This window comes from Mytilus californianus, unplaced genomic scaffold (assembly GCF_021869535.1).
Source record: "Mytilus californianus isolate M0D057914Y unplaced genomic scaffold, xbMytCali1.0.p SCAF_10, whole genome shotgun sequence".
Lineage (NCBI taxonomy): Eukaryota > Metazoa > Mollusca > Bivalvia > Mytilida > Mytilidae > Mytilus > Mytilus californianus.
In genome coordinates, this window is record NW_026262582.1 from 16174709 (window position 1) to 16198379 (window position 23671).

The 23671-nt window shown below is 32.3% G+C and overlaps 1 protein-coding gene across 1 annotated transcript in view; it reads right to left on the reverse strand.

Annotated features, from left to right (window-relative positions):
• LOC127717697 (carboxy-terminal domain RNA polymerase II polypeptide A small phosphatase 1-like) overlaps positions 1 to 23671 on the reverse strand; it is a 52246-nt gene that overhangs the window by 18830 nt on the left and 9745 nt on the right. Inside the window, exons 2-4 of the mRNA XM_052223453.1 lie at positions 8055 to 8215; positions 6288 to 6392; positions 2785 to 2841 (exon numbers count right to left, since the gene is read on the reverse strand). Coding sequence (XP_052079413.1) covers positions 2785 to 2841; positions 6288 to 6392; positions 8055 to 8215 — 323 coding nt within the window. The remainder of the gene's footprint in view (positions 1 to 2784; positions 2842 to 6287; positions 6393 to 8054; positions 8216 to 23671) is intronic.

Consider the following 23671-nt stretch of genomic DNA (forward strand, 5'->3'; position numbering starts at 1 on the left):
AGCAGGGGTATAATAAAAAAAATACTGCAGTCGTCATGATAAAGTTTTGAATCTTCAGGCTCTGAATTTTATGAGTTTTAGTTGATTCCATTGGCCTGTAGAGATGATTTTTACAGGCCGGACAGCATTTTTAACAGCCTGGGCTGGTGGGCCTGTGGTTGAGCACAAAGACTGTTACTGAATATTTTTTCCAATTGGAAATTATGTTATGAAGGAACTTCTATTTCATGACATGCTGTATACATATGACCACTTGTACTCTCTAAAATTGGATTCATAAGTTTTAAGACATTTTTGTGCTGCTGGATTAATTGCTTATATTATATATTCCATTCAAGGTTGTTACAGAAATAATATTTGGTAATATATTTTATTTTCATTATTGTTTCAACATTAATCATGTTAATCAAAGTAGGCCATTTTGTTTTCCTCGTTTGACTTGTTTTACATTTTGTCGTACAGTATAGGTTTTGCTCATTGTTGAAGGCTGTACAGTGACTGATAGTGGATAGATATAGTTGTTTACATCTGTCATCTTGAGGCCTTTGATGTAAAATTGTTTCACTGCCATTCTTACCAAATCTCCTTATTTTTATAGACTGTATATTCAGAAAATATTGCGATGTTTTAATCAATAAGAATAATGCGACAGGGTGAATCTCAAAATAATAACTCGCATTCTGATATCTGAAACAAATATCTGTATGAAGTTTTTCCTAAAATCGCCATTATTAACATGATTAATCTCTCAATTTTGTTCAATCTTCAAAAATTGCAATAATAAATGCATGCAATAATTTCTGAATTAACAGTAATACTAGAATTTTTTTAAAGTATAGTTGATAAAAACACAGTGCTTTTTAAAAGACACTCAACGTCAAGTAGTTCATTCACTTATGTCCTCTTCTACTTAATTCATTCAAAAACATAACCACAAGACTTTATGAAGAAAGTTAAAGAGACACGTCTATTGAACCTCTTAAAACTGACTGAAGGAAAAGTTTTAAATAGGTCTTAAATGGTCTGTAAATATGTCATGTGTATTCTAAATCCATAATATGCCATGCCGATCAAAACCATGGAAAGTTAATATATATATGACAAGGTCATCATGGTCATGGGTTTATAATGGTACATTTTTTATGTTGACTAAACTCAGCCATTACATGTTGTCTGACCTACTTATTATTCCATTTGATAAGAAATGTATACAAATTATATTATTTCTTTTAATAGTATCTACTTATACATTATGTAATTTATCTATGCATCTTTAAGATGTGACCACAGTATACTAGTATCAAAGTGAGGCTCCCTCAATACCTACTGAGATTTATATACTAGCAGACAGTAGTCGAAATGACCTTGTTTTTTATCTAGCTTCTTGAAGTTGGAAATGTCAGAATTTTCTTATTCAATTTATTTTATAAAATATTTCTATTTGCGTTTTTTTCCCTGCAGTTACACATGTTACAAGAGCGATTTCTTACAACAAACTGCAAGTACATGTATTATGACATTGAATTTGCCTTCCTTGTGAAAATTTGTTTATATTATAACTGATTTGAATCTGATTGTGATAAAATTTCCACAAAATGAAAACCAAATTAAAAAAAATTTTGGGCAAGGTGTGAGATTTGGACCATTTGTTATCCATGGCCTGTAATTCAAGATCTACTTGACTGCCTAGTGCAAAATTAAAATCTGGTTCATTTGCAAAAAATTGACTGGACAATATACATGACATAAGTTTACTGACCTAAACATTCTACTTTTTTTTAATAAACAAAAATTCGTAAGGGTTCTGCGGAACCCAGTGTCTCGCCTACATTTGCTGTTAGTTGCAGGCTCAACAAAAATGGGGAAATAGTTATTAAAAATTTTCCTCTAGATACTATCTTTTGAGTGTAAGAAGCTTCTGTTCAAGTTTTGTAAGAATCCAGGATGGTTTATGAATCTAATAAATGTTTTAAAAACTTTAACTGCAGACTGTATGTAATGTTAACTGGAAGAAAAACTAAGTCCATTTATAAGTAATATACGGAAAAACAGGAAATATCTTTTATACCAAATTTCCTTCTAGATACTAGCTTTTGATCATAAACAAGCTTTTGTCCAAGTTTGGTACAAATCCAGGATAGTTTAAGAAAGTTATTAAAATTTTGAAAACTTTAACCACAGAGTGAATGTAATGTTAACTGGCAGAAAAAACTAAGTCCATTTATAAGTAAAATACGGATAAACAGGATTTTTTTTTTAACAAAATTTACTTTTGAATACTATCTTATGATCATAAACAAGCTTCTGTCCAAGTATGGTAGAAATCCAGGATAGTTTAAGAAAGTTATTAAAATTTGAAAAGCTTTAACCACAGAGTGAATATTTGTGGCCGCCGCCTCAGCCGCCAACAGAATGTAGGATCGCTATGTCTCGCTTTTGCGACAAAAATCGCAGGCTCGACAAAAAGTAAATTTTTCCAAACAAATGACATACATTTAAGGGCAAATATGGCAATGGATATCAGAGATATTAAGTTTGTACTGATGTCTGGTAGAGCAGCTTAATAGGCGACAGTAGCAGAGGCAGATTTAGAGGGTTTTCCAGGGGGCCCGGGCCCCCCCCTTTTGTGGGAAAAATTTGGTTGATTATATAGGGAATCACTGAAGCATGACTGGAGCTGACCCCCTCTTAGGCAGTCAGTGGGTCCCCCCTGATGAAAATTTCTGGATCCGCCACTGAGTAGTTTACCAAGGTTTAACAGTATATATATACATATATACTTACTTGATGAACTGTTCCTTCTATTTCAACAGGAACTATAAAATCTGCATTGCTGATTGGCTGAAAAATATACAAAAATCACTTTTGATAGCAAGAAAAAATAGCAAAAAAATTGTCAAAAATTATAGCTGGCAAAATGAATTGGTCATAGCTAGCAGGCAGGATAATGCATCGCATAAACTGACTATTACTGTTTTTGACATAAATCAGACCAAAGGTTTACTCTTTTGAATTGTTTCAAACTTTTCGTACATAGTCCTTCTATAGGTTACTATACAGTATGAGTTGTCCTCATTAATGACCTGTACTTGTTTACATTCTCGTCTTTTGGTTCTGGTTCATAGTTGTCTCATTGGCAATCATACTTTACATTTCCTTATTTTTATATTACTAAAAATTATACTTTTTATAAAGTTTCACTGATGGCCATAAACGCACAGGCCTATCTGCTCATTGTATGTGGATTTTTTATTAGTAGATATATATTGATGTGCATTTTATTCAGGGAATTGTCATTTTTGATAGTTGGGCCAGTAAATAATAAACTACCAATAAAGATGATAAATATGACAGTTGTAAAGTCATGATCACTGACTGCTCATAAACATGTCAGTTCTTAGCCCTATGAACTATTTTTTATTAGCATTTTAATTCATATCATCGATTTTTTTTCTGTTTGCTGAAATCTTTCCATTGATAAAAGTGATTAAATCTTCCCTTTATTGTTTACATATATGATAAAAAAAAATTATCAACTTGATCAAGGTCTGATTTCCTTTTCATTTGTTTACAATTTGGTCCTTTGAAATATATCTTCTTTTATTATATTATCATCGATGATGTTTGTTGCGTGTTAAAGTTTCAAGGTACAAAACTGAAAATTCACAAGGTTATACATGAACAGAAAGGCAAAACAAAAAAAAATGTGTGTTAGGGTTTCCTCTTGTTGATAATTAGGGTAGGTAAGAGTTTTTCTTTAATTTCGTTGAAATTTAGTTTTCATCGGTATATGGGGACAACCTTCAGTTTTGACACAATTCACAACCAAAAGTCAGTGGCAATAAAAACTTTAAGGTATAAAGTATTTTGAGGCATAGGGTAAGTAGATAACCTTTTATAATAACACAAAGAATTTTTTTATTTTTGCCTTAATTCAAACAAATCTAAAAACCCAACAAAATATGAACAGTATCGAAAAAATTATCCCCAAAAAATACAGTTGACCAGGTCCCTATGAGTCATTTTTTTTAAAAGTCTAGCTCATTTTCTAGGGTTCACAGACTTACAGACTCCTTTATTTTTCTATCCACAGGCCGTCCACCTCTTTTTTAATTTTCTTTAATGCAATAAAATAAGGAGAACTATATAATCTGTCAGCATAAGCCTGACAAAATATCATTATTTCCACATCTTTTGATCTTATTATTCATGTTATATATGTATACATGATATATATGTCATTAGAGTGAACATTTCTGACATTGTTTAAATACACTAAAATGATAATATCAGTATAGACAGTCAAACCAGTCTAAAGTATTACTAACCAATTTTCCAATCTACCTGTACATTTATATTAGTCCAAGATTGATCTGACCTCTGACAGCCTTTTAGCTTGCTTGGGTTGGGGGTTATAGCCCCAGCAAGTTCAACAAATGCTGTCAGACAGCAGAGCAGTCTCCTCGGTCTAATTGTTTATATGGTGTAAATTTATGGAGACAGCAAACCAACAACACAAATAATCAAATAAAATTAGTTTTTAAAACAGACAGGTGTCTAAAGAATGTCAAGCTCTAAAACATGCTAAATTGCCTTGAGTTTAGAAATGTGAATAAATTAACACACTTTTTTTCAGCTGTCACTACCAAATTCCTTACTTAATCTGAATACACAAAACACAGTGGAAAACATGGAAGAGGAGTGATCATAAACAGGAGAAGAAAATGAACTAGATTTTTTCTAATGATGGGCCCAATAAATGCATGAACATTTTACTCAATGACAACTTTAATGATTCCCTATTTGAATCAATAAATGGGTATACAAATGTGTACTGTAGTGTGTAGATATGACATGCCAAAGTTAACCCAAAATACTTTTTCAGATTGAGAAATGAAAGTAGAGGTGTTTTCACAGTGAACATTGGTGATTATTAGTGATCCACTCTGAAAGATCACTCTGTCTATCATGTATATACTATGGGTAATATAGATAATATATGTCAGGGCCATAAGTCAGAGTGCTATCACTCTAAATCACCAGCAATCCTCGGTTTCCCACTCAACACCAGCAAGAGTGATCTTTATATGAATAACCTTGTGTGTACAGTATACACATAAAAGATATCTGAAATTTTTCATGTCAAATGTGTATAATATAAATACATTATACTATCAGCAGTACATATATACATCTGCAGGGAGGCAGTACTATCAGCAGTACATATGTACATGTGCAGAGAGGCAGTTCTATCAGCAGTACACATGTACATGTGCAGGGAGGCAGTACTATCAGCAGTACATATGTACATGTGCAGGGAGGCAGTACTACCAGCAGTATATATGTACATGTGCAGGGAGGCAGTACTACCAGCAGTACATATGAACATGTGCAGAGAGGCAGTACTACCAGCAGTACATATGTACATGTGCAGGGAGGCAGTACTATCAGCAGTACATATGTACATGTGCAAGGAGCCAGTACTATCAGCAGTACATATGTACATATGCAGGGAGGCAGTACTATCAGCAGTACAACTGTACATGTGCAGGGAGGCAGTTCTATCAGCAGTACATATGCACATGTGCAGGGAGACAGTACTATCAGCAGTACAACTGTACATGTGCAGGGAGGCAGTTCTATCAGCAGTACAACTGTACATGTGCAGGGATGCAGTACTATCAGCAGTACATATGTACATGTGCAGGGAGGCAGTACTATCAGCAGTACACATGTACATGTGCAGGGAGGCAGTACACATGTACATTTGCAGGGAGGCAGTACTATCAGCAGTACATATGTACATGTGCAGGGAGGCAAAGACATAAACATTTAAAATGGTACAAATATTGGTTAAATGTATATCTAAAAGTTTGTTTTTAAACAAGAGGGTTTTTTTTATATAAAAAAATTGAAATCAGATACATGTACATTTCAGGTCTAAGAGGTTGATTGACACATATCTCTTGGGCATTGACCGAGACGTAAAGGTATTGTATGGTTCACTGGACAATTATTATTTACTGGCCTGAATAAAATTTCACTGGACATTCAATAAATATGTAACTAAAATTCCAAAATTTTATCAGACATCTTGTCCAATAAAATTATAATTTGACTGTGTTTACTGTTTACTGGTTTGGTACATCAGAGGTTGTCCATATGAACTCTGTGTGCAGTTATAAGAGATACTGATGAAGGCCAAATTAACTGTTAATGTTCATGCTATTGAGAGCACATATTTTAGTAGGTGATAATTGAACAGTATAACCATGATAACAGCTTACCTTAAATGAGCTATGAACTAATGTTTCATCCAAATCTATAACTACACATTTTTTATTTAAATCCTGATTTAAAACAGGCGCTAACAGATATTTTTCTGCATTTGTCTGAAAAGAAAAAAATAAGTTATTAACTATAATCCTTGTAAATAAATCTTGTTTAAACAGTGTATTTTATACCAAAATATTTTTTTTTCTCAAATAGTTGCTAAATATCTAACAGTGGTCATTTCCACCAAAATAAAGTATAAGACGTTACTTCAAATCTAAACTTTTAAATGTTCATGAAGGCCATACATAGCCCTATTAAGATATCCATACTAGGCTGACAAACATTGTACCTACTATCATGACTATAGTAACTCATATGATGGAAAATTCTTTAGAATGAGATGTCTGACATTTAATCCATAATACTTTTCAGGTTTGTGAATCTCACAGTTTTGGTTTTATAACTTTTATACTCTCACTCTAGCACTAGGAGTGGGTGTTATATCACAAAAACCTTGTCAAATTTTTATTCTTAGTTTATTATCGCAAGGCGTTTTTTTCGACAACAGGAGGTTGGCAGTTTGCTGTTTTGTTGTTGTTATTATTTTGGTATTAAGACTTACCCTTGGGTTCCCGTTTTCTTCCACCACAGTAGGTTGGCAGTTTGCTGTTTTGTTGTTGTTATCATTTTGGTATTAAGACTTACCCTTGGGTTCCCGTTTTCTTCCACCACAGTAGGTTGGCAGTTTGCTGTTTTGTTGTTGTTATTATTTTGGTATTAAGACTTACCCTTGGGTTCCCGTTTTCTTCGACCACAGTAAGTTGGCAGTTTGCTGTTTTGTTGTTATTATTTTGGTATTAAGACTTACCCTTGGGTTCCTTTTTTCTTCGACCACAGTAGGTTGGCAGTTTGGTGTTTTGTTGTTGTTATTATTTTGGTAATAAGACTTACCCTTGGGTTCCCGTTTTCTTCGACAACAGGATGTTGGCAGTTTGCTGTTTTGTTGTTGTTATTATTTTGGTATTAAGACTTACCCTTGGGTTCCCGTTTTCTTCCACCACAGTAGGTTGGCAGTTTGCTCTTTTGTTGTTATTTTTTTGGTATTAAGACTTACCCTTGGGTTCCCGTTTTCTTCCACCACAGTAGGTTGGCAGTTTGCTGTTTTATTGTTGCTATTATTTTGGTATTAAGACTTACCCTTGGGTTCCCGTTTTCTTCGACCACAGTAGGTTGGCAGTTTGCTGTTTTATTGTTGCTATTATTTTGGTATTAAGACTTACCCTTGGGTTCCCGTTTTCTTCGACCACAGTAGGTTGGCAGTTTGCTGTTTTATTGTTGTTATTATTTTGGTATTAAGACTTACCCTTGGGTTCCCGTTTTCTTCGACCACAGTAGGTTGGCAGTTTGCTGTTTTGTAGTTATCATTATTTTGGTATTAAGACTTACCCTTGGGTTCCTGTTTTCTTCGACCACAGTAGGTTGGCAGTTTGCTGTTTTGTAGTTATCATTATTTTGGTATTAAGACTTACCCTTGGGTTCCTGTTTTCTTCGACCACAGTAGGTTGGCAGTTTGCTGTTTTATTGTTGTTATTATTTTGGTATTAAGACTTACCCTTGGGTTCCCGTTTTCTTCGACCACAGTAGGTTGGCAGTTTGCTGTTTTGTAGTTATCATTATTTTGGTATTAAGACTTACCCTTGGGTTCCCGTTTTCTTCGACCACAGTAGGTTGGCAGTTTGCTGTTTTGTAGTTATCATTATTTTGGTATTAAGACTTACCCTTGGGTTCCCGTTTTCTTCGACCACAGTAGGTTGGCAGTTTGCTGTTGGGTTATTATTGTTATTATTATTTCCAAAACAACATAAAATGGAGCTGAATATATTGCGGTTTCTTGGTTTTTTCAGTTGGGTATTATTTACATTAGTCGTCGTCGTCGAACCTGCAAAAGAAGAATAAATGATAAAATTATTAATCATTGATCATAGAGTACACACTATACACATTTTAACTATTCAGTCATGTGTCAGTTTGGGCTTGGCATTTACTGTGGATTCATTTACTTTTTTGTGGGTACCAATTTTACGTGGATATTTGATTTTGTGGTTTTGCCAAATTCTGCATGCATTGAATATTTAAATTCGTGGTTCACCTGTACCCACGAAATCCACAATAATTGGTATCCCACAAATAGTAATAAAGCCTAAGTCATGTAAGTAATATCAAACTTGCCTAATTTCAATCAGAGTTCCTTAAAAAGAGTCAAGTCTGAATCATTTGACTAATAAAAATTTGATTATGTCAGACATATGTTGTTACAATGTCAGTCTAAATATCTGACATATATATGTTGTTACAAAGTCAGTCTAAATATCTGATATATATATGCTGTTACAATGTCAGTCTAAATATCTGATATATATATATATGCTGTAACAATGTCAGTCTAAATGTCTGACACAAATGAGTGAGTTTTTCAATAGAAATATAGGATTGGACTGATGAAAATGTATTTTAGATTTGTATAACTTAAGACAAAATTGTTTTCAAGAACTCTAAGGTACAATTGTATTAATTCACACATGTCTTCAGGTTATGGTACACCAAATGTCTTAAGGTGTCAGACCACCAATTCACTCCCTCTATTCATACATTACAGTCAGTTTAAATTGAGCTGTGAATTTTGCAATAAAAGTCGCATTATTCTCAGATAGGATTTTTTTTACTACAAATTGACCAAGGATTAAGAATAAAGCAAAACAAAAGGTTTCTGATAAACTTTTATGTCTCTTTAGGTGTCAGACCACCAATTCACTCCCTCCAATTTAGAACGTATGTAAAAGTAGCCCTACTCTGACACAAAATAGTGCTTTTGATGTCATTGTTTATTCAAACTAACCAACAAATTTGCAGAAATGAAACTTTCGGTGAAAGAGATATATATTTATATCATTTTGAGTCAAAATTTACTTGTCTATGAGTTTGCATTAAAAATTGAGAATTAATGCACTCCATAGTAATTAGTATACTAATTTAAGATTTCCAGAAAACCAGGGAAAACAAGGTTATTTTTAGTAGTACTTGGCTTCTGAAAGGCGGTTCTTTCTTAGAAGACTTTAAACATGGGTTGAAAATTGGCATGTAGAAAGGTGATACATGTACAATTTAGGATATACCTGACTTCTATGTAGTTAAACTTCGGTAAAATATTAAAAAAGCTGTGAAAATTGCAAAATTTGGTTGAATAGAAAGGGATTTTGAATTGGTAGTCTGACACCTTAAGGTGACTATTCTAATGTGGTTTGCCTATATCATGTATATTGTCTTCAATATGTTCATCTCATACCGTGCTTGTCCCATCTCAGGGTTATTTTTAGCAATGCTCATTTTCTTTACCTTAGATTAGTTATTGTTCACATTCTAACTAATGGAAGAAAACACAAAGGTTAATACAACTATGAAGTAAACCAAAAATAAGAATATACAAGTGGACATGAGGTGAAGGCCATTTCACAAGGACTTGACGTTATTTAAGAAAACATCAAATGATATCATGCTCAGCCTCTATTTACAAGGAATTTTGGTGAACAGCGAGGTACAAGGAACTTAAGTTTAAAAAAAAACCCTTGTACAGAATAAGATCTCTGGACATGAACCTAGCTACAAATACTAAACAGAAACTGTTGTCAAATGATCCTGTGATTATTTATTACACTTCCACTGAGAATATCAGAAAACTACCATTAAAATGACAATTGCATTTTTTCTTTCAGAATCATTACAGAGAGGGAAAAAACTTGAGAAGACACTTGTTCAACACAGTCTAGTAATAAGTGATACCACTCAAATATTGCATAACAAGCCATACATTACATAACAAGCCTTTCTCTATGAGAGTCTGGACGGGGTTTACAGCAAAGAGAATAATGGAACAATACTACAGAAACATTGGCCAAATAAATAAAGAGAGAGAAAAATAGGCCAAAAAGGAAAAGAAAAGAATAACGGGGTGTTAAAATATAAAAATAGAAAATAATTGGCAAAAAATATAAAGAATAGATAAAAAATTAAAGAATACAGAATTGAAGGACCCCCATCAAAACAGTTGTCTATTACAAATACTTGCCATAAAGTAACTTGAAGATTTCCCGTAAAAATTTCGACAACCCTGACCAACAACCAACATTTTTTATCACAGTTTTCCTCATATTTCATTCTTTTGGTGTGACTATAATCATACTGATTTTAGATTAGTCATATTCTTTATTAATATCACAACATAATACTTATTTTCTTGATTTTCTTGTCAACATCTGGCTAATATTGTGAAAAGTCCAATAATTATGTTTATACCGTACAATATGTTACATGTACATGTATAATGCACTTACATTTGTACTTCAATAAATAATAATATAAGTGTGCAGAGTTTTATAATGTACATGTTTTGTTTTGTTGGCATACTAATACATTTAAAAAAGATAATATTGTAAGATGCAAGATATGGTAACAATAGTTTTATAGACTACTTTTGAGTTAGTTGCATTTCATAAAGCCAAAACGATATAGAAAATCAACTGTGTCACGATAAAAAATAAACAGATACATGTAAACTTACTTTTAGAAAGATTTTATTTAATTTCCTAGCAAGCAACACCAACACAAATGTCCATTTTGATCTACAGTATTTGTTTAAAATACAACTGACTTTGCACGTGTACGTCAATCACGTGCAGCCCATGTTTTATTCGAATTAGAACATAGCTTTGTTTTCAAAGCAAAAGAAGAAGGTCATATTAGAATTCTACTTAATGCAATCTAACAACAAACATGTATATTAAAACAATGTGTATTAAAATTCTAATGTTCAATCAGTTAAGTTTTGCTTTCCAAATGTACAGAATTTTCAATATTATCTTTCATACAAGCATAATGTTTTGACATAGCCACAAAAGAACTGTTCCTAAAATACCCAGATTATCATCTTATAAGTGGAATATAATGAAATAATAAAATTGATTTATACCTTTAAAGGTTCTTAGAGATGCACATAAAACACAATTTAACCAAATTCTGACAAATTTACAGTGGGATGTAATATAGAACAGTCAACAACACTAAAGATGAAGTTCAGTTCTATGTTCTCAGCAGCAAGGACGTAACAAATTATTGCACAAGAAAGTAACTTTAAAAGAGAGTCACAGGAAACATAGTACATTGTAGTTTTTAAATTTACGATTAGTCAAACCTGTTATAGAGGTCACCTATATAAAGCAAAAACCTGTCTGGTCTGGTCACCCTATTCATGTCCTGATGTAGTAATACCTATGCATTTTGGCCCTCAATTCAAAACTAATTGTAATGCATTTCTGTCACGTAATGTTCATTTTAGCGGTATTTTTAACATTGCCATATAAGCGGGAGGTTTGGCTAGCCATAAAACCAGGTTCAACCCACCATTTTTAAGAAAAAATGTCCTGTACCAAGTCAGGAATATGGCAGTTGTTATCAAATAGTCCGTTTCTATGTATGTTGGCGTTTGATTTTGTAGCAGTTCAGTGTTTATGTTGTTCCATTGTTTTCCTCTTATAGTTAATGTGTTTCCCCTCGGTTTCGGTTTGTGACCCGGATTTGTTTCACTTAAATCGATTTATGACTATTGAATAGCGGTATACTACTGTTGCCTTTATTTAACCTGGCTTATAAGATCCATTTTCTCTGACCTTGAGAATTATCTTTATACACAGGTTTAACTGTATCTAATATTTGAGACGCCCCTAGGATGGGATCCTTATCACTTTAAATGTATGGTAAAATAATTTCTGGGACAAACCTTGATAATAATTCAACAACTGAACCCAGCAATCCGTAAACTTGTAAATATGGAGATTTAATTCACTGCGATACAAAGATATTTGAATTTTTAATGTACAATTAAGAAATATGATAGTACAGGATTAAATTGACGATATCTCTCCACTTCCAACGGATGTAATCGTAGATTTATTTCAGGTGTAAAGTTAAAGTTTACCTATTTATTTATCCTTCAGCCTTGGCGAAAAAATAAAACAGGTTTAATCATTTTTAGAATCCCTGGGATAAACTGGCTCCAGAAATGATTTTCTAGCCGGCTGTTTGTTTAACAAGATATGGTGACTGTGGTGGAAAGAGCTTACTATTAGGCCATTGAAAATTGAATGTTAATTTCCCCTTATGGTAGAATATTTTAAAGGCTCGGCAGGCAGGTTATATTTTTTATTTTATTTTTATCTTTGCGAAAAATCAAAAGAGGCACATGTAGTTTCTGCTCTACAGAGAATTTTTTCTTAAACAACTGACAAGAAATTCTTGAAAAAAAAACTTGTTTGACATCATATCTAGATTTATATTGTAAAAATAAGCTATTTCAAACTTTTAAGAATGAAAAATGAAACATTTGTTAAGAAATTATCAAGCAATAAAAGCATCACTGATAAATGTCTTAAATGAGAGGCTTCAAGCTAAGCTCTTGTGTTTTCATCTGTTAGAAAAAGAATTGACCTCGATGGGTAAAAACAAACAGGGTTGAGGAAAACCAACTATCTTTTTTGCATGGCCTTACAATTACAAACAATAGTGTCTTTTAAATTGTAATTAGGAGCAAAAGAAGAAGTGTTTCTAAGAGCCAGTAACCCAACAAAACAAAAACACCAAAAAACAAGATCTTGAGTCAACATATTGCCTTCAACACTTTGACAATGTCAAAAATACTTTTCCATTGAGGCACTCACATTTTTCTAATAACGAACAATTAGATGATTTTTATTATGACTTTTTGGTTAAAAGTGAAAAATGACAAAAAATTATGCCAGGGAAAATTTGAGTATTTACAGTGGACACGTGTCAATATGATGATAAGCCCCAAATCATATATATTCTAGATTTTTATCTGTATAAATTTTAATGTCAATTGAATAAATAATCTTAGGACTTTTTGTGAATTTTTCCTGATAAAAATATAAAAATATTATATGATAAACAGACTCATATCATACACAACCTGTTATTATATAGAAGATGTGGTATGAGTGCCAATGAGACAACTCTCCTTCCAAGTCACAATGTGTAAAAAGTAAACAATTATAGGTAAAAGTACGGCCTTCAACATGGAGCCATGGCTCACACCGAACAGCAAGCTATACAGGGCCCCAAAATGACTAGTGTAAAACAATTCAAACAGGAAAACCAACAATCTATAAAAAAAAGAGAAACGAGAAACACTTAAGAACAACATCAACAAACGACAACCACTGAAAGAAGGTTCCTGTATATATATATCAAAAAAATATTTAATCAAAAGCTCTACTAATCGTGTACCTCTGTAGATGGTAGATAGATATAGACAGATAAACAAGTAAATTTAATTTTTCTTCTGGTCTGTTTCAAATTAATCCAGAGATCATTCAATTATAGAACATTGTAAAATGGACCCTGCTCAAATTTTGCAGAATGTAAAAAGTTATTTCTGAATCTTAGATATTTATTTCAAGTATATTATATTGTAATATGCTATTATTTGAATAAATATTGTTTAAACTAAAGTTATTTTGACTTGGACCAGACACTTTATAAGAAATATAAAAAAGCAGTTTGTTTTCAAACATAAGTTGTCCTCAATATTGATGTGTCAATTGCAATTTGACGTTAATCAAGATCAAGCATCAATCATTCCAAATATATGAGCCCATTTACTGCTTGTTAACACAATTAAAGATTTTCATAGACCCATTAAATTTGAATGTGGTCATTTAATCATTCTTTTTTTTTCTATTTGGTTGTGTCAGATTCAAGTCAGTGTAAAAATAGGGAGATGTGGTATGATTGCAAATGAGACAACTATCCATCCGAGTTAAAATAAGTGGATATAAAGCAGGTCTGTCCCTGCTCATCATTGGAAGGAATACAAAAAAATGTCAGAACCCTTTTATACATGTACATGCACACTGTGTTATTGGATTGCTTCTGCATATATGCAAAAAATATTTGCCACTAGGCCTTAGAAACTAATAATCAATCTCTGCTGTGCATAGATCAGGTAAACTTAACTAATTCAAATATCCTATACACATTATACATAAGCGACTGTCATATGTCTTAAGTGCAAACCTACACTTATCTGGCAAAAACTCAGATACATGTATGTTAAATAGATAAAATCGCTGTCTATATTTATCTATATTAAAGGAAATTATGAAAACATTTGATGACCTACGTGTACCACTTCAAATTTTTATCCTACTGAACTTGCAACTCATGTATATTTTAGGGGTCATAAGGGCACAGTGGTATTCTGTTATTTTGATCAGTTTAAACTCTCTCAATTTTTCTAAGGCAAATCAGCAAAAAGTTATAATGATATAAAATAAGTGGTGGCTGATTGCCAAAGAAACAACTATCCACTGGAGACGAATAAAAGCAACTATAGGTCAACATAGGCCTTGAACAATGAGCAAAACCCATACCTTATAGATAGCTATAAAAAGTGCAGACATATGACATCGAGGATGTTTATTATTATTTACATTGGAGCAAAGTCCAGAACTGACAGACTGATATCCAATATATGTATATCCTGATATTTAATTGAATTTTTTGTTTTGATGAACATGTTTTATTTTGAAGAGTTGAAACAAAATATTTATCAAATAGAATAGCTATAAAAACATTCACATGCCACAAAAAAGATATTTAATACATTTTATCATTATTCAATCAATTCATTGTGTACATCAAATGTGAAAATCAATCTAAAAATAAGAAAATCAAAAATCAATGCCTATAAATGGCTTTGTTATTCTTTTCTCTTTATTTCTTGGTAATTAAACACCAACCTCTCCATCAAGGATTAGAGAAGCTTGTCGCTTTCAATTCTGATTAGCATGCAAAACATTCTATTTTCCATTTGGATTTATTTCTAGATTTAAATTAAATCAGATAGGGATCTGAAAAATAGCAGACCACCACTACAATCTGGTTTTTCCATTTTTATAGGAGTATGTGACCTTTAAAAAATCAGCAACTTGACCAAATTCTGAAAAACTCATCAAAGAAATGTCTATTATGAAAAATGAATCAACACCACTTTTACTAATTAATAAAATATCCCCAAAATTCCTTGCTAGTATGGTGTCAATGTATGACTCTGACTATGGGGGTCTGCATGGGGTTTACAGAATAGAGAATAATGGACCAATTCTACAGAAAAAGAAGTTCAGAACAAATAATGAATAGAGATTATTGAGGTTGTTAAAATATAAAGAATATAGAAAATTGGGCAAACAATATTAAGGGTAGAGAAAAATGACATAAGAAATTAAAGAATACAGAATGGAAGGACTCCCAGCCCATAACCTCATGTCATTATCATCATGGAAGTACTATCATTTATACGGAAAAAAATTTGAAGACTTTGTGAAAGACTTTTTATTCAACATTTTATGTCTACTGAAAAAACATATGACATTTATGAATAATAAAAAAAAAAACACTTTATAAATTTGGTGCATTGTAAGCGCTTTTCTAGAAAAGCAAAAAATTAAGTATTTCACCACTAAATCACTATGGCAAAAAATTGCATTTTAAAAGCCTGATTGTCACTATCAAAGTTAACTTGGTCTTCATTGACCAGGTAAACTTGGTCCAAGTCAACTGTTGTCATTATCAAAAAATTTCATCAAAAACTTAGTCAAAGTCTTTAACCTGGTAAACTTGGTCGAATTCATCAGTTGTCATTCTAAAAGTTTTCCATTAAAAACTTGGTCAAAGAAAAAACTGCACTGTGATTGAATAATTTCTGTCAAAATCCATCCAAGTTTCTAGAAAAATAGGATGAGATTCTATTCCATCTAAGTCCTCAAAGTTTTGATCAACCTTTTCTTTGATGGTTGTCACAATAAAAAAAATCCATCAAAAACTTTGACCAAGAAAACTTGTACAAGAAAACTTTGACAGTGGCAAGGTGCCTTAACAGTAATATAGTTCAAGCATGTGGATGTAAATATTGATTTTACTGTTTACCTGTCTGTGCTATCCATTGATACATGTATGTAAAATAGGTTGATAAGTAGGTGACACTCACTTAGTGACAATAAAATCAAGATTTATGTCTGTAAAACAGATACCTCTTAATTAGACTTCTAAGGAATTTGTATACAACTTTCAGAAATCCAGATGATATCAATGGACATTCTAATGTAATACGATAGGTTATGACCATATCGATTAGATGACATCAATTACACGTTTGATGTTCAAGAGACATTTGCAACAACATTAAGCTATCACAAATGATGTTTTCTAATATTTAAAATGTTTATCTTTAACATTTTATTAATATTGTATTATAATAGAATAAAAACAGTACTGTGTAGGAGTTGCCACTGTCAATTTGTGATTTGACGTTGGCAACTCTTCAAACAGGCTTCCATTCATTTGGTATAATTTGCCACCCTGTTTATGAAATTCATGCAAACATTAACTAATGTAAATTTCCATAAACATCAAAAACTGTAAATGACCATTTTAACAAATTCATTGCTACAAAATGTGATAAACAAATAGAAATATTGGTTCTTAAATTACTAGAGATTGGTTGATTAATTTCATCCTATATATAGAAACGATTTAATAAATGCATTGCGTGTAAAGGGAATTTACGTCTATTTTAGTCAACTACAATGTAGTTTTTCTGATCATCATACCATATAAATACATCTCTATATATTGTATTGAGTAGATTCAATAATTATCCACTAGGGAATTATCTTTATGTAGCCTATTCAACCTTAGCCCCAGGAATCCTAATAAAAAGCTATACACTTACTTAAATAATTTTCACTTGAGAAACTCCAGCAATTCATAGAAGAAGTCAACTTTGAGGATCAGCTTCTAGTATGCCATTATAAATTATGGAATTTAAAATTGGTAGTCATCACCCTTGCCTGGCCGCAGCCAAACCAGCCCAGGCTTGTAAAATTTTGATCATAGAAGTCAATTTAAGGGAAGTCCACCTGGAACATCAATGCCATTTTAATTCATGGAATTTAAAATTGGCAGTCTTCACTCTTTTTGCCACTGGCACACAAGCCCAGGCTTTCCTTTCTGGCTGTAAGAATTTCTACTACAGGCCAATTTAATCTACACAAAATTTTCCGAAAAAAGTGTGTTGGGCCACTGGCTGCAAAAGTTTATTGTGAAGACTGAAATTGTTTTTTATTCATGTCCCATGCCTCTGTTTCAGTTGTGAATTTTGATAAAATCATTTTTAGGTTCTTTATTTCTGTTATAGTTTACCTAGGTAAGGGTTTATTACTAGTGATTAACTTATGTTGTGATATATTATCATGTTATAGTACATGTATGCATCCTTTAATAGGTCAAATTTACAGAGTAAAACAAAAATAATCTGGGATAAAAATTTACTAACAAAAGCAAGATAATTTTCATACTTGCTGTATACTAATTCATTTAACAACCATTTTAGAGCCTTCTTTTACTTTAGGGGTCCCTATATGTTAGGATTAGTGTTCATTTATGATTATGGTAAGGTTAGGGGATGTTCTAGGTTAGGGTTAGTATGATTTAGGATAAGGTTTAGCATTAAGGATAGTTTAACAAACTTTAGTCTGGATATATATGGGAGATGATCCCTAAAGTAGAAGATGTCCAATTTAGGGCAACAAATAATAATTAAGAAATAGTTTATCTAGCCATAATGTAAAGGGTTACCAAATTCTTAGGTAAAGATTATCAGCTGTTTATGTCCTCTGACCCTTGAATCAGCTAATGAACTTTACCGGTAATATGCATCACTATAATTAGTCAAACCTGTATATAAAAAAGAAGCCCTTGGGACCAGAGAAAAGAGAGGTGACCTTCAATTTAAGGTTCAAAGTGCATAGGTATAACATTAGCGGGAAAAAGAAGGTGACCTTCGCTTAAAAACGGTAACCTCTATAGCAGGTTTGACTGTATATTTTTTTTAAAAGTAGCTTTACCAGTCTTAACAAACAAATTTCAGCTGAGGTAGAAATATTAACTTAAGGATTTAAACAATGTCACAAGCAGTGATTGTAAGTGTACGAATTGTATCTTCTTACACTTCTATATACATTTGTACTTCATTATGTAATGGGAAGTTTTCCAAAACCTAAAAAAAATGAAACTACTTTATAGTCAGTGTCTCTGCTATCAACATACTAAGAATTCCTTAATATTAAACAGTCTATAGACATTAAGAATGAGGTAAAACGTGATTTGTTATAATTAACCAATATCTCCCAGAGGAATCGAAAGAATAACTACGAGGGCCCTCCGGATTAATCTTATTTGTTTAAAGGAGCATTAGCTGCCAATTCGTCAAAAAAATAAAACATGATTTTTTTTTTCAAACATTTATATAAAAGCTGAATTAAGAAATAATATTTCGCTATTCATGCTATTAGCCATTAGTGTGGTTCAATTTTGTCAAAATAAGCTAAATAAAAGAATAGAGTTCCAATGTCCCCCACCTTGCACATATTTTATATTTCCAAGGGGCATCACTCTTTTAAAAAAAGTCAACCCTCCACCATTATAGAACTTGTCCGAGATATTACTGATATTAACCTATAGTATAAGTTTTATAAAAATCTGGCAAGAATTGTAACCGTGAGAGCACTAACGAGGCCATTTTCCATAAATTTAATATTTCCAAGGGGCATAACTCTTTTAAAAAAGGCGATCAACCACCATGATAAAACTTGTCCTAGATATTGCTGATATTAACCTATAGTATTATTTTTGTAAAAATCTGGCAAGAATTGTACCTGTGAGAGCGCTAACGAGGCCATTTTCCATAAATTTAATATTTCCAAGGGGCATAACTCTTTTAAAACAAGTTGATCGGCCACCATGATACAACTAGTTTGAGATATTGCTGATATTAACCTATAGTATAAGTTTTATAAAAATCTGGCAAGAATTGAACATGTGAGAGCGCTAACGAGGCCATTTTCCATAAATTTAATATTTCCAAGGGGCATAACTCTTTTTAAAAAGGCGATCGGCCACCATGATAGAACTTGTCCGAGATATTGCTGATATTAACCTATAGTATAAGTTTTATAAAAATCTGGCAAGAATTGTACCCGTGAGAGCGCTAACGAGGCCATTTTCCATAAATTTAATATTTCCAAGGGGCATAACTCTTTTAAAACAAGTCGATCGGCCACCATGATGCAAATTGTCTGAGATATTGCTGATATTAACCTATAGTATAAGTTTTATAAAAATCTGGCAAGAATTGTACCCGTGAGAGCACTAACAAGGCCATTTTCCATAAATTTAATATTTCCAAGAAGCATAACTCTTTTAAAAAAAGTCAATCGGCCACCATGATAGAACTTGTCCGTGATATTGCTGATATTAACTTATAGTATAAGTTTTATAAAAATCTGGCACGAATTGTACCCATGAGAGCGCTAACAAGACGGGACGGAAGGAAGGACGGGCGGACACACAGTAGTTCCATGTCCCCCGCAACGTGTTACACAGGGGACAAAAACATCACTGGTGTATTATTGCCTTGCAAGGGCAATTCAACTCATATGAATCTGAAAAAATATCTTAAAGAATTTGATTGCACATGCTCACCAAACTCATATTCATATTAATGTTTATATCAGGATAAAGGGATAAATGACCATCGGTAGTCTGGTCTAAAATATGTACAAAATGCTGATACATTAATTATAGGGAGCCAATGCATTGCTTATTGTTCTTTTGTACTTTTTGTAATTTTGATATTCATTTGAGTATGATATAAATAAAATATGAACATGAATTTGACAGCTAATGTCCCTTTAAAGTTCACAACAACTCTGAAATGTCTGAATAAAGCCTTATTATTATAATTATTCCAGACCTGGTTACAAATGCTGTTATAAGACAGAGTGGATCCATTATTATTCATTGAATACCAATTTTCATGGGTATAGGGAAACCACAAGTTTAAATGTTCAACAAATTATAAATATTCTATAAGCTTGTATGCAGACTTCCGCAAAACCACGAAATCAAATATCCACCAAAATACAAGTTCTACTCAATTCACAAAAATTGGAACCTACGATAATATATGAATCTGCAGTAAAATGAAACCTGTCTAAACAGGACACTTGAAGATCAATTAAAGAAACCTGTCTAAATAGAACTCTTGTATCCTGAGGACATTCAATTAATATTCTTCAGTAATTTGACCCAAGACAACTATTTGTACGCATTATTTATCCTGAATGGTAGATAAACTCACAACCATATTGTATTAAAATACATGTATACTGTTTGACTTATTTATGAAATCAGAACAAACAACATGCAATATATAAACATCACATGTAAATCTCAATCCTTTTTTTCTATTCAATATTTATAGACTTGTAACTATAAGAAGATTGTAAAAAGGATAGAGAGGGAGAGACAGTGTAATGGAGATCTAGCTAGAGAAAGACAGAGTCAGAGAGACAAAAAGAGAGATTTTCAAATGATTGATAATTTTCATTTCTTTGCAAATCAATATTATTTGTTGTTATATTTCTTAAAACGCTGTCACACCTTTGTCGTGTGGTGCTGAAAGGGTGATGTAAAACCTGACTATCAAAAAATAAAATAAACATTTCATCAAATATTTGTACACATGTATATATACATATGTATTAACCCAAAAAAATCATGACAGTGTTTGGTTTGGAGAAGGTTTACTGTAACTTCAGCTTAACCTCATGAGGCATGAGGAAGTATGAGGTCAGTAGAAATATATATAGAATACATTTAGAATACATGTACTTGAGGGTCTGAATGGAAGGTCCTTCATTTCTGTATTCTTTAATTCTTCTAGGTCATTTTTCTCTATTTTTTTGCATGTTTCTATTCTTTATATTAGTAACCCATTATTCCCTATTCTTTATTCTTTTCTTTTTTTACCATTTTTCTCTAATCCGGGCCTATTATTCTCTAATTAGTAATCCCCATCCAGACCCTCATACTATGAACATTTTGTACATGATGGTTCTATTATTAGTACAATGAACAAGCAGAACATGACGACCAGTACAACTGGCAATTTGCTAAATTTTGGCAAAAATTTCAGACTGATCTGATAAGTATGTCAGGAAAATGGAATTCGACCAATCACATTCTTTATAATATATATATATACATGCTACCAGATCAATGAACTACATAATACTATTGAATGGAGGAAAGTGTAAAATCATGGCAACATTACAGACTGGACTACTGAGAAGGACTTTACATGAGAGAAAGTGTAAATCAGACTGGACTCTGAGAAGGAATTACCATGTGAATAGGTGTAAAACTGTGACAACATTTCAGACTGGACTACTGAGAAGGACTTTACAGTTTACATGAGAGAAAGTGTAAATCAGACCGGACTCTGAGAAGGAATTGCCATGTAAATAGGTGTAAAATTGTGACAACTTTTCAGACCAAAACAGTGCATGTAGTGGTAGTAGTGAATTCCCTTTATTTTTTGCTTTAAAACAGTTTTCTCCAATCTTTTGGGTTTTTTTTATCAATAATTTCCATAAAGCATGACTTATATGTGTCTTAACCTTGTTAACTGACCCAATTAACCTCATTACAATTTATCTCTATTCATGTATTTATCCACATTGTACATGTAACTGTACATCTGATGTTTCAATGACAGTTGAAATTCTGCTAGTCGGCCATGATTGTGTTATTAGTTTATGCTTTCTACATTATGTCTAAGTCCTCCGCCAAGTCCAATGAATCCATCACTTAATTATAGTCCACATTTTGTTCTATGCCCACATGCACTGACTAACATATTTATACATCTGACAACTATTGCGCAATCATTGTTTGTCAACAAAGTAAACATCTATCAAGCACTAAACATCAGCTGATTGTTTCTTGTTGATAACATTTGGCAAGATATCACATATTCTTCTTGTTCTAACGAGCTGGTAATTTGATTGGACCAGTATGCTTCTAATACATACTAGCCATTACTGTCGCTTCTTATTAATAAAATAACAGAAAAGGTTACAATTATATGTGGAAATTTTCTGTTTTCTTTTCTTGTAGCGATTGTATCTTGTAACATGAAGAATTCTAATTCCTTTTCCATGTGTTATAACAAACTGTGGCAGGCAGGGATCCAGAATTAAGATCACTGATGTTTCTTAGCTTAATATCAGGGACTAAATATTCCACCTTTTAACCCTTAACAATACCAATACCCTACTAAATTCATTTTTTTCCCACAATGCAGAAAGACAATCCAAACTTTACAGGCCTATCGTCCAGAATTATATGAAGGTTTAAATACATGTAGATTACACAAAGAGACAGGGTCTGGAATGGTTCTATTACAATTTAATAGTAAAAAATTCAAGGAAAAAATTTAGTGCCTACAGATTACGGTAGGTTCTTATTAACCCCTGGCTGGAGTGGAGGTACGAGTTATAAGTGTAGCCACAAGAAATCTGAAGTGAAGTAAAAAATGTTGGAAAACAACTATCATATGCATGACTTTGTACAGTCATTTTTACGAAAAAATTGGTGGGTTTAACTTGGTTTTAAAGCTAGCTAAACCTCTTACTTCAACACCGCTTTATATCAATAAACATACTTACACCAGCAGCTACCATCTTTTCATTCTTGAGTCAAGGGCCTTTTAAAATCACATATTTTCAATCATTAAGAAATGTGATATGCCTTTTCAAAGTGTGGAAAAGCTGTAAAGGCAGTTTATTTATTAATAAAGAATGTTTCTGTGATTTACAATTTTTTAATTTTTGTTGTGTTACTGACTGTTGGTTTTCTCTGTAAACAAACCATTTTTTTTCATGCGTAAAATGACAGTCATTTTGTTAGAAAATGAAGAATTAGTCTGTTATTCCCTAAACCGCTACGTTGAAACTTCAGGGTTTTTTATCATGTTTATGTAAAATATTTTTCCTGCTGTATTATGCATTTGCAAAACTTATTGAACTTAACCAATGAATTAAAAAACACATTTAATTTTCTGGGAAAAAGACCTATAGGGACCTATTGTGTTGGAAATCTAACATCAGTTATTAATAAGAAACATTTTAAAGTGAGTATTTCTGTTATGCTTTTTATGTACGAAATAAAAAATGGGTGGAAGACACCAAAGGGACTTTCAAAATAATTTGTTAATATTCATATCAAATTATTAGATAAATTTGATTTTTGATTTTTGGTGTTTTAACGCCACTTTTAAGAACCGCTTTTGGGCTATTTCGTGGCGGCCAGTTTTTATTGGTGGAGGCAGCCGGAGTGCCCGGAATTATTAGATAAAAGCTTTTAC